Source organism: Canis lupus, chromosome 21 (genome assembly GCF_048164855.1).
Source record: "Canis lupus baileyi chromosome 21, mCanLup2.hap1, whole genome shotgun sequence".
NCBI classification, from domain to species: Eukaryota; Metazoa; Chordata; class Mammalia; order Carnivora; family Canidae; genus Canis; species Canis lupus.
The window spans coordinates 18,906,497-18,923,957 of NC_132858.1; the positions used below are offsets into that span (position 1 = coordinate 18,906,497).

Sequence of the window (17,461 nt, forward strand, 5' to 3'; positions counted from 1 at the left end):
CATTATCACGAATGCTCTACTAACTTTTTTTTTCAATGTTTTCTTCCTACAGACACAAACTCTACTTTGTTGTTCCTGGTCATTCAGTCTTTGTTATGGTGAAGTCCGCTAAGTTGAGCATTTATAATCTCAGTATATGCAATGCTATTCATTCTAGAAACCAATAATAGCCAAACTGTTTTCTAGATAACCAATAAGTAAACTAGTTAGGGGAATATTGGAAAGGAGAGAAAAGTCTAGTCAACACAAATCATTGTGTAGATCAACTAGTCCAAAACTGCATGAAAATCTGCACAACTGACCCATCTCACAGCCTCTTTGTAAACATTACCTCAGGATCAGAAAAACAAAGGCCCGTGAGAAAGCACGTGATCCTTCTGCATAGCTTTCTTCATGGCATTTTTAATCTCCTTATTCCTAAAACTGTAGATGATAGGATTCACCATAGGGATCACCAGAGCATAGAATATGGACACCACCTTGTCCCGGTTTAGGGAGTAGCTAGAACTAGGTCGCATGTACATAAAGAGACCAGAACCATAGAAAAGAGTCACAGAAGTCAGGTGAGAGGCACAGGTGCTGAAGGCTTTGGTCCTACCTTTAGCTGAGCTGGTCTTTAGGACAGCAGCAACAATATAACCATAAGAGATGAGGATCACAAGGACAGACACCATTCCAACAACAACACCCACAATGAAGTTCACCACCTGGCTGGTAAAGATATCAGAGCATGATAGAACCAGAACGGGAGGAAGGTCACAGAAGAAGTGGGCAATCATGTTGGGCTCACAGAAATCATGCTTGTAGACAGAGTATGTTTCAATCAAAGAACTGAGGAATCCACCTGCATAGGCACCAACCACCATCTTTAAACAAAGGGTGTGGGAAATGAGGGCTGTGTAGAGCAATGGGTTGCAGATTGCAGCATAGCGGTCATATGCCATGGCTGCCAAAAGAAAGCATTCAGTCAGCCCCATTCCACAGAACACAAAGTACTGAGTGGCACAGCCAACAAAGGAAATGGTTTTCTGCCCTGTGATGATGTCAGAGAGCATCTTGGGAGTTGTGGAGGACACATAGCAGATATCTAGGAAGGATAGGTTACTGAGGAAGAAGTACATGGGCGTGTGCAGGTGGCAGTCCATCCTGATGAGGACAATGAGACTCAGGTTCCAGGCTAGTGTCAAGAGATAAATCCCCAGAAGCAACTCGAAAAGGAAAAGCTTCATTTGAGGATGATCTGAAAATCCCAGGAGGCTGAATTTCATCACAATTGTGTTGTTCTTTCCTGCAACCATAGACCTACTTCCTGCATTAAGGAAGAAACAATCCTGTGATCAGTTAGATTGTGTTTGTTATTATGAGTGGATATTTCCTGGAAAATCATATAAACAATTAACACCAAGTCAACATCACAGCCACCTGCTAGCTGTTTCTTCTTCTTTGAGGAAGTCTGCCCATGATAATCTCTTGGCACTATTTAAAATCTCTATGCCATAGATTTTGTTGATTAGGAGAAGGTCTCTCTAAGGTAGTAAAGAGTAACTGGTAGCCAATAATCGGGTTTTGTCCTCAGCTCCATTCCTGACTCCCTGGGGACTGTGGAAAACTGACTTTGCCTCTCCAGATTCTCATTTTCTCAACTGAAAAAATGGGAAGGTTAAATCAGCTGAGTATCCAGGTTGCTTTAGGTTTATGGCTTTTTAGACTTTATGACTTGAAAATATAAACCCAGGTTAACAAACACAAGGAATCTTATATTTTATATCTCTTTAGTATAAGAATCTGGGAAAGGAGCAAAACACAACAAGCTACAATATTTGACATATTGCATTTTGACCAACTCATAATAAAATAATCCATACTATCAGGTTACAAAACTAAAAGAAAAAATATACAGAATATATATATATATATATATATATATATATATACACACACACATAGACATACATGCTTAGAACTAGAAAATTTTTCTAATTATGTAATAAGTTTTTATGTAGGAATTGCATAAAATGCATAAAAAGATAAAAACTTGCATGATCACAATCAGCATTATTATGGGATAGAAGAGCTGGGAATAATATCTCCATGGTTGGGGGAATGGTAGAACAATACCAACGTTGACTGAAATTGGATGAACCGTGGTAGTCAAGAACAAGCAGAAACCAGTATTTTCTGAGCAAGGAAACCTGGAAAGGGTCCATTAGATATTTAAGGATAATATTTACGGATGACCTTGGACAACCTTGATATCATCAGGCCAGACCAGGTTATCATTTTTAAGAGAGAAGACCATGTGCATTTTTCATTAAGAAAGACAAGGTGGCTGGGGCACGTAGGTGGCTCCATTGGTTGAGCATCTCCCTTCGGCTCAGGTCATGATCCCAGAGTCCTGGGATCGAGCTCCACATCAGGCTCCCTGCTCAGCAGAGAGTCTGCTTCTCCCTCTGCATCTCCCCCTGCTCTCTCTCTCTCTCTCTCTCTCAAATAAATAAATAAGATCATAAAAAAAAGACAGGCTGACACTGATGTAATTAAAGTTGCTAACATTTTATCATTTTATGGAATTTGACTACCCATGCATGTTTGCAACCAATTGCTACTATCAGATAGTCTTTCTCTATCATTCATCATATTAAAAACTGTTCTACATGAAGAGGTGCACAACAGCACTAATCATCGAGGAAATACAAATCAAAACCACAATGAGTTATCACCTCAGATCTGTCAGGATGGCTATTAATAAAAAGACAAAAGATAAGTGTTGGCGAGGTTACAGAGAAGAGTGTTGTACTCTCTTGGTGGGAATGTAAATTGGTGCACTCATTATGACAAACACTATGGAGATTCCTCAAAAAATTAAAAATAGAACTACTGTGTGATTCAGCAATCCTACTTCTGGGTATTTATCCAAAGAAAATGAAGTCAATATCTTGAAGAGATAGTTTCACTTCCACGTTTATTGTGGCATTATTCACAATAGTCCAGATTGTTTCTAACCTAAATGTCCATTGATAGGTGAATGGGTAAAGAAAATTTCAGACAGATGATGGTGATGATGATGATAGAGGTGGTGATGACAATGATGACAGACCATTGATGAGAGAGAGGAGGGGGGATGGAATAGTATTCAGCCATAAAAAAGTAGGAAATCTTGTCATTTGCCAAGACGTGGATGAACCTGAAGGACTTTATGCTAAGTGAAATAAGCCAGACACAGAAGGATAAACTCTGCATTATCTCACTTATATGTGGAATAAAAGAGTCAAACTCATAAAAGTAGAGAGTAAAATGGAGGTTGGGGGGCTGGGCAGGAATGGGGAAATGTTGGTTAGAAGGTGCAAAGTTTCAGTTATTGAGAATAAATAAGTTTTGGATATCTAATGAACAGCATGGTCACAACAGCTGACACTACTGTATTATATTTTTGAAGTTTTCTAAGAAGATAGATCTTAAATCTCAACACACACATATACACAACATACACACACACACAGGATAAGTATGTAGAGGAGACAGAGAAGTTATTTAGCTTCATTTGTGGTGACATTCACAACATATATGTATATATAAAACTATCAAGTTGCACACCTTAAATATATATAATTTCTATATGTTAAAGATATTTCTCAATAAAGTTGTTAAAACAAATACATACTACTCCTAGTATTGTGTTTTCTAAAATTTTAAATCTCCTCACAGTAAGTCACCAACTGAGCAACCAAAATTGAGAAGAGCCAAGGCTGCTCTTCACTATGACATCAATCTATGAACCTATCAAAGAGGAAATAATGTGAGGTTCGTGTCTCTTATCTTAATGAAATCTTCCCTATCAGAATGTAAGGCATTCAAAGGCAGGCTGGGAGTTCTGTTTATTGATCTATTTATTGATTTATTCTATTACTAATCTACAACAGTGATTGGAACATAGGCACAGTAAGTATAGTTGGATGAATGAATTTTTTCACTACCTATCTACAGAGTGTCACAATGTGTTTGGCTTATATTGAACAATTATAGTAATATAATATGAAATATATAGTATAATCATGAACACTTATTCAAGGCTTATTGAGTACCAGGCACTTTATTAAGGATTTGATTTATATTAACTCATTTAATCCTCCCTGGAAGTGGGTAGACTAACTCTGCCCCTTTGATAGATGAAATGTGGAATAGGCTGTAAATTATAATTGTCAGTTGTTGGATGAATGAGATGGAAAGGAAGGAGCTGAACTTACTGAATTACTTCAGGCAGAAGTGTTCTGAGATCTCATCCTACAGAAGAACAATTATTGGTTGCTTTGCTCCACTAACATTTTTTACAAACTTCAGTTCATCTGCATTTCCTTTGTTCTATGCCTGGTTTCTGGCTCAGTCAATTTTTTATAGTCTGACCTCATGCAAATAGTAATATCCACTTCTGTAATCCCTGCTCCATTATTACTAAGTCTTCAAAATGGCCTTAGGGAGTTCACTATTTTAATGGGCAGGAGTAGCCACACTTTTCCTCCACGTGGTTGTCCTGTCATTCACTCTTGGGTCCAAAGTAAAAGACCAGAAATCATTAGAACTAAACATTTCTGAGCAGTAATTGTTCTCTGGGGTGATAAGGATAGGGATAACCACCCATTGCCAAAGTCTTATTTACAGTCCCCTGCCTTATTCTCCTCTGAGCTTTCCCTGACATGGCTCCAGGAAGACTTCTTTTGGCATTGGTGAGGGCTTTCCACTTCGAGACCTTTCATTGGAAATAACCACACACAAGAGAGTTGGGTTCAAATTCTGGCTCTGTCATTTTATCTGTATAAACATATACAATTTTTTTTAATCTCTGAAATATCAATTTCCTCATTTATAGCTCTGGTATAATAATTATAATACCAATCTCAAAAGGGCTTTTGTGATAATGCAATGAGATGTGAATAGGAAGGTCTTAGCACAGTGCCTGATGAATATAAACTACTCAATGAATGTTGAGTAATAACATCATTAATTCTGTCTCTAGGGTTGTGGCCAAGAGCTCCTTTCTATCTGACATTTCATTGTGATGAAAACAGTTTCTTTACTCTTTAATATTTTGAGTTCTATTTCCACCACTGCCATGACCTAGATATGTGGCTGTGGGTGAGTCAATTAACACTTCCCCCACCTTGCAGGACGGTGCTTCAGGACAGTGCTTGCTTACTTTCCAAAGATACCTCAAGCTCTGAAAGTCTACTATTTTGAGACACTAATTTTCTGTTTTTTGAAGCTTTTTGTATGAGAATAAAGTGCCCAAAAAGGAATTAATCTGTTTCATGGATATCAAGTTAGAGAACCCTAGTCTGAGAATAAAAATTAATTAAATGACAAAAATAAACTCCATTTGAAAGAGTATAATTACTGAGACTCTTGACACATAAGGTAATAGGCTGAATTTAGGGAAAGAAATCTAGCAACTGACATTGAAAGAAAAAGAGATGAGTGACTCCAAAAATAGACTGTGAAGGAGAAAAGTGAAGTGAGATCTTTATTTCTTTTATGTGAGTTCTTTATTAACAGAAGCATTTTGGGCTAGGATTGGAGGCATACTGGCCCAGAAGATCCTGAGGCTAGGAGAATCAAGCCTAACTATGAAAGTGTTTTAGTAATACTTAATTAAAATCTCATAATTTAGAAAGTAGTCCCTAATTATGCTCTATACATTTTCTTGGAGTTAGAAAAGTTGATAATAAGGGATAGTAGTAGATGTTATCCATCATGACAACTCTGATTATAGTGACAATGGTTATCTGCAAAATAAGACGGGGAAACTCAAGAATAAAGAGCAAATTATAAATTAGTAATATCTGCATTGGAGAGGAAAATGTAGGGTCGGGACATTTGATGTATTTGTCAACCTATTCTATAAGAACTTAAGAACAAGAAAGAAACTTGCCTTATTAATGCCATATTAAATTCACTTGTATATATGCATAAACTCTTATTACCCTTACTTTAAAATATCAGATTTCGGGATGCCTGGGTGGCGCAATGGTTGGGCATCTGCCTCTGACTCAGGTCAAGATCCCAGGGTCTTAGAATCAAGTCCGGCATCGGGCTCCCTGTAAGGAGTCTGCTTCTCCCTCTGCCTGTGTCTCTGCCTCTATTTCTGTGTCTCTCATGAATAAATAAATAAAATCTTCAAAAAAATAAAATAAAATATCAGATTTCATGTATGATTAAATTTGAGAATTCAAACTGGAAAGATAAAGTGATCATTAAAAAGTATGAAAGCAAATAGCACATAAAAGAAAATAAGCTTCATATAGAATTACAAATGTTTAGGAGGTAACTCTTTAAGAGTCAACTCAACATTTAACTCACTAGGATATTTGTTTGCTGACAGCTTCTCCTAAAATACTTTGGTTTCATGTTTATTTAATAGTTTAGCATAGCTATTTTAATAAGGTTATTTTAACTGTTTCAAAGAAAGCCCAGAGAAAAATCCAAAGGTCCTTGGCAATAAAACACAATCTTGATTCTCAAATTGGAGTCTGAAAAGTTATTTTGGTTTGTGTATCTTCTACTAGTGTGGAGTATAAATGTCAACCTTTTGTAGATCCAGAGTCTTTCCACCAGACATTCCAAACAAAGATATGATACAAGACAAATGCACATGTAGAGGTTTTAGTGGTCTTTCCTTTCATATGGGAAAGGAAAGGAAAGACTGGAACTTATACAACTTGTGTTCCAATTCCCATTCTGCTGTGGGAAATTAGGTTCTTGACCTCTCTGGGACTCAGTTTTTTACTGCAAAACAAAAAACTAAAGTGGAAGGCCTCTAAGAACCCAAACAGCAAGATTACAACTGAGATAACTATATTAGCAAATCATGATCAGCACAGGGGAGGACTACTTGCAGACCCTCCCATGGAATGTAGCTGCCACCTAGTGGAAGTATGTCTGAACTGTAGGGTCAGTCTTCGGTGATCTTTGGGCACCAAAATCCACTTGAGAAGCTACCACAGCAATAACAACTGATTATCCTCAAGCACATTATACACCCACCATGCTCTATGCACTGTACCATGTGCCCCTCAAGTACCTTAACTCAACACTCTCACGCAGTTAAATTCTGGGAGGAAAGCAGAGCAGGGAGATGGACAACTTACTAAGCATATTGAAAATGGTGAATAACACTAAAAAACAAATATGTTTAGATAAGAGTGATGTATAATATAGGCAAGGCACAAATTCACATTCATGGTAACATTTTAAACAAATCAGATTTTTAAGTTCTTAAAAAGGGGCATCATAACATAACAAAAGAATAGCCTAAAAGAACAGCCATCGCTGGTTAAAAGCATTAAAAATGGTGGTGTTAACACATGGCACAGAGGTCTGCATTCTGCCTATTTCCATCTGTGTGGTCTTGCACACCTCCATTGACTTCATATCGCCTCTTCCTTCATCTGTGAGATTCATCCGAGTGTACCAGCATTTATGACTGTTGGATTATATGTGAAACCTATATGAAAACCATTAGGTAAAAACTATTCAAATGGGATGAGTTATTGTTCTGACTTTTAAATTACCAATGTGTCTCAGAGGAAACATCTCTAGCTATAGTAGTTTGATATCAGCTTATTAGAAATGCATGGTAATCCATATTATTTTTTTAAGATTCTATTTCTTTATTTGAAAGAGAGCACAAGTGAGAGAGAGAGAGAGAGCACAAGTAGAGGTAGACAGAAGGACAGAGGGAAAGGGAGAAGCAAACATCCTGCTGACCAGAGAGCCCAACCCAGGGTTCAATCCCAGGACCCTGGAATCATGACCTGAGCCAAAGGCAGGCAGTTGCTTAACTGACTGAGCCACCCAGGCACCCAGTAATCCATGCTATTATTGTGCCCAGCTAACTCTAAGCTTTCATTAAATACCAACTAACTACTGTACACATTTTAATTAAAAGCCAACTAATTCGGACATAGTTTTTAAGAGACTTTCATGTTTAGCAAATCTGGACACAATATTTTTTTATAAACAGTCATTGCTATCACTGTCATTTTTTTATTATTTTGAGCTTAGTATTACTATGAACACTTTTCCTGAATGATGTAATGTTATACTTCTAGAAAATACTTGAATATATTAGACTCTCTTGGAATTGCTAGGTAAGACTTAAACTCAAAATGAATCATTAGGAGATCATAAATGTTGAATCCTAGGGGTGCCTGGGTGGTGCAATTGATTGAGCATCTGACTCTTGGTTCTGGTTCACGGTTGTGATTTCAGTGTCATGAGATCTAGCCCCACGTCTGTCTTGAGTTTCTCTCACCCTCTTCCTCTGCAAACCACCCCCACTGTGCTTGCTCTCTCTCTCAAATAAATAAATAAATCTTTTAAAATGAATATATCGGGGAGGGGGCAAGTTGGCGGAAAAATAGGGTCCCCAAGTCACCTGTCCCCACCAAATTACCTAGATAACTTTCAAATCAATCTGAAAACCTACAAATTCAGTCTGAGACTTAAAGAGAGAGCAGCTGAAATGCTACAGTGAGAAGAGTTCATGCTTCTATCAAGTACAACTTGTTTTTGGCCACTCTGCACTGAGCAAAATGACTAGAAGGAACAACTCACCTCAAAAGAAAGAATCAGAAACAGTCCTCTCTCCCACAGAGTTACAAAATTTGGATTACAATTCAATGTCAGAAAGCCAATTCAGAAGCACAATTATAAAGCTACTGGTGGCTCTAGAAAAAAGCATAAAGGACTCAAGAGACTTTATGACAGCAGAATTTAGAAATTTAAAAATCAATTAAATTAGATGCAATTCAAACAAGAGGTCCTAATGAAAAGGATTAACAAGGTAGAAGAACGAGTGAGTGACATAGAAGACAAGTTGATGGCAAGGAGGGAACTGAGGAAAAAAGAGAAAAACAATTAAAAGATCATGAGGATAGGTTAGGAGAAATAAATGACAGCCTCAGAAGGAAAAATCTACGTTTAATTGGGGTTCCCGAGGGCGCCGAAAGGGAAAGAGGGCCAGAATATGTATTTGAACAAATCATAGCTGAGAACTTTCCTAACTTGGGAAGGGAAACAGTCATTCAGATCCAGGAAATAGAGAGATTCTTCCCCCCTAAAATCAATAAAAACCACTCAACACCTTGACATTTAATAGTGAAACTTGAAAATTCCAAAGATAGGGGAGGAGGAGCAAGATGGCGGAAGACCAGGGTCTCCAAATCACCTGTCTCCACCAAACTACCTAGAAAACCTTCAAATTATCCTGAAAATCTACGAATTCGGCCTGAGATTTAAAGAGAGACCAACTGGAATGCTACAGTGAGAAGAGTTCGCGCTTCTCTCAAGGTAGGAAGACGGGGAAAAAGAAGTAAAGAAACAAAGGCCTCCAAGGGGGAGGGGCCCCGCGAGGAGCCGGGCTGAGGCCGGGGCGAGTGTCCCCAGGACAGGAGAGAAGAATCAGGAGCTGCACCAATCTGCCCGGGCAGAAAGGCCTCGCAGGGAGGTGGAGCAGGACCCCAGGAGGGCGGGGATGCCCTCGGGCTCCCTGGGACAGTAACAGAGCAACTGCGCGCCCAGGAGAGTGCGCCGAGCTCCCCAAGGGCTGCAGCGCGCACGGCGGGACCCGGCGGGACCGGAGCAGCCAGGAGGGGCTCAGGCGGCGGCTCCGCGGAGGGGGTTGCGCGGCCCCGGGAGCAGCTCGGAGGGGCTCGGGCAGAGGAAGAGGCTCCGTGCGGAGGGGGCTGCGCGGTTCCAGGAGAAGCTCGGAGGGGCTCGGACGGCGGCTCCGCGGAGGGGGCTGCGCGGCCCGGGAGCGCGAATCCACCAGCGCAGGCTCCGGAGCACAGGGCGCCGGGACACAGCCCAGGATCCCGCCTCCTCCGGGACAGGCAGAGACCGGGAGGGCCCAGGACAGCAAGGACGCTCCTGCCCCGAGCTGAGCAGATCAGCGGCCCCGCCCCGGAGCCTCCAGGCCCTGCAGACGGAGAGCTCCGGAGCTGAATCCAGGTTTCCAGAGCTGCCCCGCCACTGGGGCTGTTCCTCCTGCGGCCTCACGGGGTAAACAACCCCCACTGAGCCCTGCACCAGGCAGGGGCACAGCAGCTCCCCCAACTGCTAACACCTGAAAATCAGCACAACAGGCCCCTCCCCCAGAAGATAGACTGACAACTTCCAGGAGAAGCCAAGGGACTTAAAGTACACAGAATCAGAAGATACTCCCCTGTGGTTCTTTTTTTTTTTTTTTTTTTTTGTTGTTGTTGTTGTTTTTGTTTTTGTTTTGTTTTGCTTTTTGATTTGTTTCCTTCCCCCACCCCCTTTTTTTTCTCCTTTCTTTTTCTTTCTCTTTTTCTTCTTTTTTTTTTCTCGTTTTTTTTCTTTTCTTCCCTTTTTTTTCTCTTTCTCTTTTCTTTCCTTCTTTCTCTCCTCTCTTTTTCTCTTTTTCCCAATACAATTTGCTTTTGGCCACTCTGCACTGAGCAAAATGACTAGAAGGAAAACCTCACCTCAAAAGAAAGAATCAGAAACAGTCCTCTCTCCCACAGAGTTATAAAATCTGGATTACAATTCAATGTCAGAAAGCCAATTCAGAAGCAGTATTATACAGCTACTGGTGGCTCTAGAAAAAAGTATAAAGGACTCAAGAGACTTCATGACTGCAGAATTTATAGCTAATCAGGCAGAAATTAAAAATCAATTGAATGAGATGCAATCCAAACTAGAAGTCCTAACGACGAGGGTTAACGAGGTGGAAGAACGAGTGAGTGACCTAGAAGACAAGTTGATAGCAAAGAGGGAAACTGAGGAAAAAAGAGACAAACAATTAAAAGACCATGAAGATAGATTAAGGGAAATAAACGACAGCCTGAGGAAGAAAAACCTACGTTTAATTGGGGTTCCCGAGGGCGCCGAAAGGGACAGAGGGCCAGAATATGTATTTGAACAAATTCTAGCTGAAAACTTTCCTAATCTGGGAAGGGAAACAGGCATTCAGATCCAGGAAATAGAGAGATCCCCCCCTAAAATCAATAAAAACCGTTCAACACCTCGACATTTAATTGTGAAGCTTGCAAATTCCAAAGATAAGGAGAAGATCCTTAAAGCAGCAAGAGACAAGAAATCCCTGACTTTTATGGGGAGGAGTATTAGGGTAACAGCAGACCTCTCCACAGAGACCTGGCAGGCCAGAAAGGGCTGGCAGGACATATTCAGGGTCCTAAATGAGAAGAACATGCAACCAAGAATACTTTATCCAGCAAGGCTCTCATTCAAAATGGAAGGAGAGATAAAGAGCTTCCAAGACAGGCAGCAACTAAAAGAATATGTGACCTCCAAACCAGCTCTGCAAGAAATTTTAAGGGGGCCTCTTAAAATTCCCCTTTAAGAGGAAGTTCAGTGGAACAGTCCACAAAAACAAAGACTGAATAGATATCATGATGACACTAAACTCATATCTCTCAATAGTAACTCTGAATGTGAACGGGCTTAATGACCCCATCAAAAGGCGCAGGGTTTCAGACTGGATAAAAAAGCAGGACCCATCTATTTGCTGTCTACAAGAGACTCATTTTAGACAGAAGGACACCTACAGCCTGAAAATAAAAGGTTGGAGAACCATTTACCATTCGAATGGTCCTCAAAAGAAAGCAGGGGTAGCCATCCTTATATCAGATAAACTAAAATTTACCCCAAAGACTGTAGTGAGAGATGAAGAGGGACACTATATCATACTTAAAGGATCTATTCAACAAGAGGACTTAACAATCCTCAATATATATGCTCCGAATGTGGGAGCTGCCAAATATATAAATCAATTATTAACCAAAGTGAAGAAATACTTAGATAATAATACACTTATACTCGGTGACTTCAATCTAGCTCTTTCTATACTCGATAGGTCTTCTAAGCAAAACATCTCCAAAGAAACGAGAGCTTTAAATGATACACTGGACCAGATGGATTTCACAGATATCTACAGAACTTTACATCCAAACTCAACCGAATACACATTCTTCTCAAGCGCACATGGAACTTTCTCCAGAATAGACCACATATTGGGTCACAAATCGGGTCTGAACCGATACCAAAAGATTGGGATTGTCCCCTGCATATTCTCGGACCATAATGCCTTGAAATTAGAACTAAATCACAACAAGAAGTTTGGAAGGACCTCAAACACATGGAGGTTAAGGACCATCCTGCTAAAAGATAAAAGGGTCAACCAGGAAATTAAGGAAGAATTAAAAAGATTCATGGAAACTAATGAGAATGAAGATACAACCGTTCAAAATCTTTGGGATGCAGCAAAAGCAGTCCTAAGGGGGAAATACATCGCAATACAAGCATCCATTCAAAAACTGGAAAGAACTCAAATACAAAAGCTAACCTTACACATAAAGGAGCTAGAGAAAAAACAGCAAATAGATCCTACACCCAAGAGAAGAAGGGAGTTAATAAAGATTCGAGCAGAACTCAACGAAATCGAGACCAGAAGAACTGTGGAACAGATCAACAGAACCAGGAGTTGGTTCTTTGAAAGAATTAATAAGATAGATAAACCATTAGCCAGCCTTATTAAAAAGAAGAGAGAGAAGACTCAAATTAATAAAATCATGAATGAGAAAGGAGAGATCACTACCAACACCAAGGAAATACAAACGATTTTAAAAACATATTATGAACAGCTATACGCCAATAAATTAAGCAATCTAGAAGAAATGGACGCATTCCTGGAAAGCCACAAACTACCAAAACTGGAACAGGAAGAAATAGAAAACCTGAACAGGCCAATAACCAGGGAGGAAATTGAAGCAGTCATCAAAAACCTCCCAAGACACAAGAGTCCAGGGCCAGATGGCTTCCCAGGAGAATTTTATCAAACGTTTAAAGAAGAAATCATACCTATTCTCCTAAAGCTGTTTGGAAAGATAGAAAGAGATGGAGTACTTCCAAATTCGTTCTATGAAGCCAGCATCACCTTAATTCCAAAGCCAGACAAAGACCCCGCCAAAAAGGAGAATTACAGACCAATATCCCTGATGAACATGGATGCAAAAATTCTCAACAAGATACTGGCCAATAGGATCCAACAGTACATTAAGAAAATTATTCACCATGACCAAGTAGGATTTATCCCTGGGACACAAGGCTGGTTCAACACCCGTAAAACAATCAATGTGATTCATCATATCAGCAAGAGAAAAACCAAGAACCATATGATCCTCTCATTGGATGCAGAGAAAGCATTTGACAAAATACAGCATCCATTCCTGATCAAAACTCTTCAGAGTGTAGGGATAGAGGGAACATTCCTCGACATCTTAAAAGCCATCTATGAAAAGCCCACAGCAAATATCATTCTCAATGGGGAAGCACTGGGAGCCTTTCCCCTAAGATCAGGAACAAGACAGGGATGTCCACTCTCACCACTGCTATTCAACATAGTACTGGAAGTACTAGCCTCAGCAATCAGACAACAAAAAGACATTAAAGGCATTCAAATTGGCAAAGAAGAAGTCAAACTCTCCCTCTTCGCCGATGACATGATACTCTACATAGAAAACCCAAAAGTCTCCACCCCAAGATTGCTAGAACTCATACAGCAATTCGGTAGCGTGGCAGGATACAAAATCAATGCCCAGAAGTCAGTGGCATTTCTATACACTAACAATGAGACTGAAGAAAGAGAAATTAAGGAGTCAATCCCATTTACAATTGCACCCAAAAGCATAAGATACCTAGGAATAAACCTCACCAAAGATGTAAAGGATCTATACCCTCAAAACTATAGAACACTTCTGAAAGAAATTGAGGAAGACACAAAGAGATGGAAAAATATTCCATGCTCATGGATTGGCAGAATTAATATTGTGAAAATGTCAATGTTACCCAGGGCAATATACACGTTTAATGCAATCCCTATCAAAATACCATGGACTTTCTTCAGAGAGTTAGAACAAATTATTTTAAGATTTGTGTGGAATCAGAGAAGACCCCGAATAGCCAGGGGAATTTTAAAAAAGAAAACCATATCTGGGGGCATCACAATGCCAGATTTCAGGTTGTACTACAAAGCTGTGGTCATCAAGACAGTGTGGTACTGGCACAAAAACAGACACATAGATCAGTGGAACAGAATAGAGAATCCAGAAGTGGACCCTGAACTTTATGGGCAACTAATATTCGATAAAGGAGGAAAGACTATCCATTGGAAGAAAGACAGTCTCTTCAATAAATGGTGCTGGGAAAATTGGACATCCACATGCAGAAGAATGAAACTAGACCACTCCCTTTCACCATACACAAAGATAAACTCAAAATGGATGAAAGATCTAAATGTGAGACAAGATTCCATCAAAATCCTAGAGGAGAACACAGGCAACACCCTTTTTGAACTCGGCCATAGTAACTTCTTGCAAGATACATCCACGAAGGCAAAAGAAACAAAAGCAAAAATGAACTATTGGGACTTCATCAAGATAAGAAGCTTTTGCACAGCAAAGGATACAGTCAACAAAACTCAAAGACAACCTACAGAATGGGAGAAGATATTTGCAAATGACATATCAGATAAAGGGCTAGTTTCCAAGATCTATAAAGAACTTATTAAACACAACACCAAAGAAACAAACAATCCAATCATGAAATGGGCAAAAGACATGAACAGAAATCTCACAGAGGAAGACATAGACATGGCCAACATGCATATGAGAAAATGCTCTGCATCACTTGCCATCAGGGAAATACAAATGAAAACTACAATGAGATACCACCTCACACCAGTGAGAATGGGGAAAATTAACAAGGCAGGAAACAACAAATGTTGGAGAGGATGCGGAGAAAAGGGAACCCTCTTACACTGTTGGTGGGAATGTGAACTGGTGCAGCCACTCTGGAAAACTGTGTGGAGGTTCCTCAAACAGTTAAAAATATACCTGCCCTACGACCCAGCAATTGCACTGTTGGGGATTTACCCCAAAGATACAAATGCAATGAAACGCCGGGACACCTGCACCCCGATGTTTCTAGCAGCAATGGCCACGATAGCCAAACTGTGGAAGGAGCCTCGGTGTCCAACGAAAGATGAATGGATAAAGAAGATGTGGTTTATGTATACAATGGAATATTACTCAGCTATTAGAAATGACAAATACCCACCATTTGCTTCAACGTGGATGGAACTGGAGGGTATTATGCTGAGTGAAGTAAGTCAGTCAGAGAAGGACAAACATTATATGTTCTCATTCATTTGGGGAATATAAATAATAGTGAAAGGGAAAATAAGGGAAGGGAGAAGAAATGTGTGGGAAATATCAGAAAGGGAGACAGAACGTAAAGACTGCTAACTCTGGGAAACGAACTAGGGGTGGTAGAAGGGGAGGAGGGCGGGGGGTGGGAGTGAATGGGTGACGGGCACTGGGTGTTATTCTGTATGTTAGTAAATTGAACACCAATAAAAAAATAAATTAAAAAAAAAAAGAAAATTCCAAAGATAAAGAAAAGATCCATAAAGCAGCAAGAGACAAGAAATCTCTAACATTTATGGGGAGAAATATTAGATTAACAGCAGACCTCTCCACAGAAACCTGGCAGGCCAGAAAGGACTGGCAGGATATATTCAGGGTCCTAAATGAGAAGAACCTGCAGCCAAGAATACTTTATCCAGCAAGGCTCTCATTCAGAATAGAAGGAGAGATAAAGAGCTTCCAAGATAGGCAGAAACTGAAAGAATATGTGACCACCAAACCAGCTCTACAAGAAATACTAAGGGGGATTCTGAAATAGAAAGAGGAAGTCCAAGGGAACAATCCACAAAAACAGGGACTGAACAAGTATCATGATGACACTAAATTCATATCTTTCAATAGTAACTCTGAACGTGAATGGGCTTAATGACACCATCAAAAGGCACAGGGTTTCAGACTGGATAAAAAAGCAAGACCCATCTATTTTCTGTCTACAAAAGACTCATTTTAGACATAGGACACTTATAGCCTGAATTAAAAGGTTGGAGAACCATTTACCATTCAAATGGTCCTCAAAAGAAAGCAGGGGTAGCCATCCTTATATCAGATAAAAAAAAGTTTATCCCAAAGACTGAACTAAGAGATGAAGAGGGAAACTATACCATACTTAAAGGATCTATCCAACAAAAGGACCTAACAATCATCAGTATTCATACCCCGAATGTGGGAGCTTCCAAGTATACCAATCAATTAATAACAAAAGTTAAGACATACTTAGATAATAATACACTTATACTTGGTGACTTGAATGTAGTGCTTTCTACAATCTATAGATCTTCTAAGCACAGTATCTCCAAAGAAATAAGACCTTTAAATGATACACTGGACCAGATGGATTTCACAGATATTTACAGAACTTTACATTGAAACGCAACTGAATACACATTCTTCTCAAGTGCACATGGAATTTTCTCCAGAATAGACCACATACTGGGTCACATATCAGGTCTTAACCGATACCAAAAGATTGGGATCCTTCCCTGCATATTTTCAGGCCAAATTTTTTGAAATTAGAACTAATTGCAAGAAAAAATGTGGAAGGATTTCAAACACGTGGAGATTAAGGACCATCCTCCTAAAAGATGAAAGGCGAATAAGGAAATTAGAGAAGAATTAAAAATATTCATGGAAATTGATGAGAATGAAGATACAACCATTCAAAATCTTTGGGATACAACAAAAGCAGTCCTGAGGGGGAAATACATCGCAATACAAGCATCCATCCAAAAACTGGAAAGAACTCAAATACAAAACCTAACCTTACACCTAAAGGAGCTGGAGAAAAATCAGCAAATAGATCCTACACCCAGCAGAAGAGAGTTAATAAAGATTCGAGCAGAACTCAACGAAATCAAGACCAGAAGAACTGTGGAACAGATCAATAAAACCAGGAGTAGGTTCCTTGAAAGAATTAATAAGATAGAAAAACCATTAGACATTCTTATTAAAAAGAAGACAAAAAAAAAAGAAGACAAAAAAGACTCAAATTAATAAAATCATGAATGAGAAAGGAGAGATCACTACCAACACCAAGGAAATACAAATGATTTTAAAAACATTATGAACAGCTATATGCCAATAAATTAGGCAATCTAGAAGAAATGGATGCATTTCTGGAAAGCCACAAACTACCAAAACAGGAAGAAATAGAAAACCTGACCAGGCCAATAACCAGGGAGGAAATTGAAGCAGTCATCAAAAACCTCCCAAGACACAAAAGTCCAGGGCCAGATGGCTTCCCAGGGAATTCTATCAAACGTTTAAAGAAGAAACCATACCTATTCTACTAAAGCTGTTTGGAAAGACAGAAAGAGATGGAGTACTTGGAAATTCATTCTATGAGGCCAGGATCACCTTAATTCCAAAACGAGACAAAGACCCCACCAAAAAGGAGAATTACAGACCAATATCCCTGATGAACATGGATGAAAAATTTTCAACAA

General features: G+C 39.5%; 1 protein-coding gene across 1 annotated transcript; it reads right to left on the reverse strand.

The window, feature by feature from the left end:
- Positions 1-338: 338 nt before the first annotated feature.
- On the reverse strand, positions 339-1,298 carry LOC140613461 (olfactory receptor 5A2-like). The gene has a single exon (XM_072791978.1). It carries the CDS (start codon positions 1,296-1,298, stop codon positions 339-341), a length of 960 nt encoding a protein of 319 aa, XP_072648079.1.
- Positions 1,299-17,461: the final 16,163 nt, after the last annotated feature.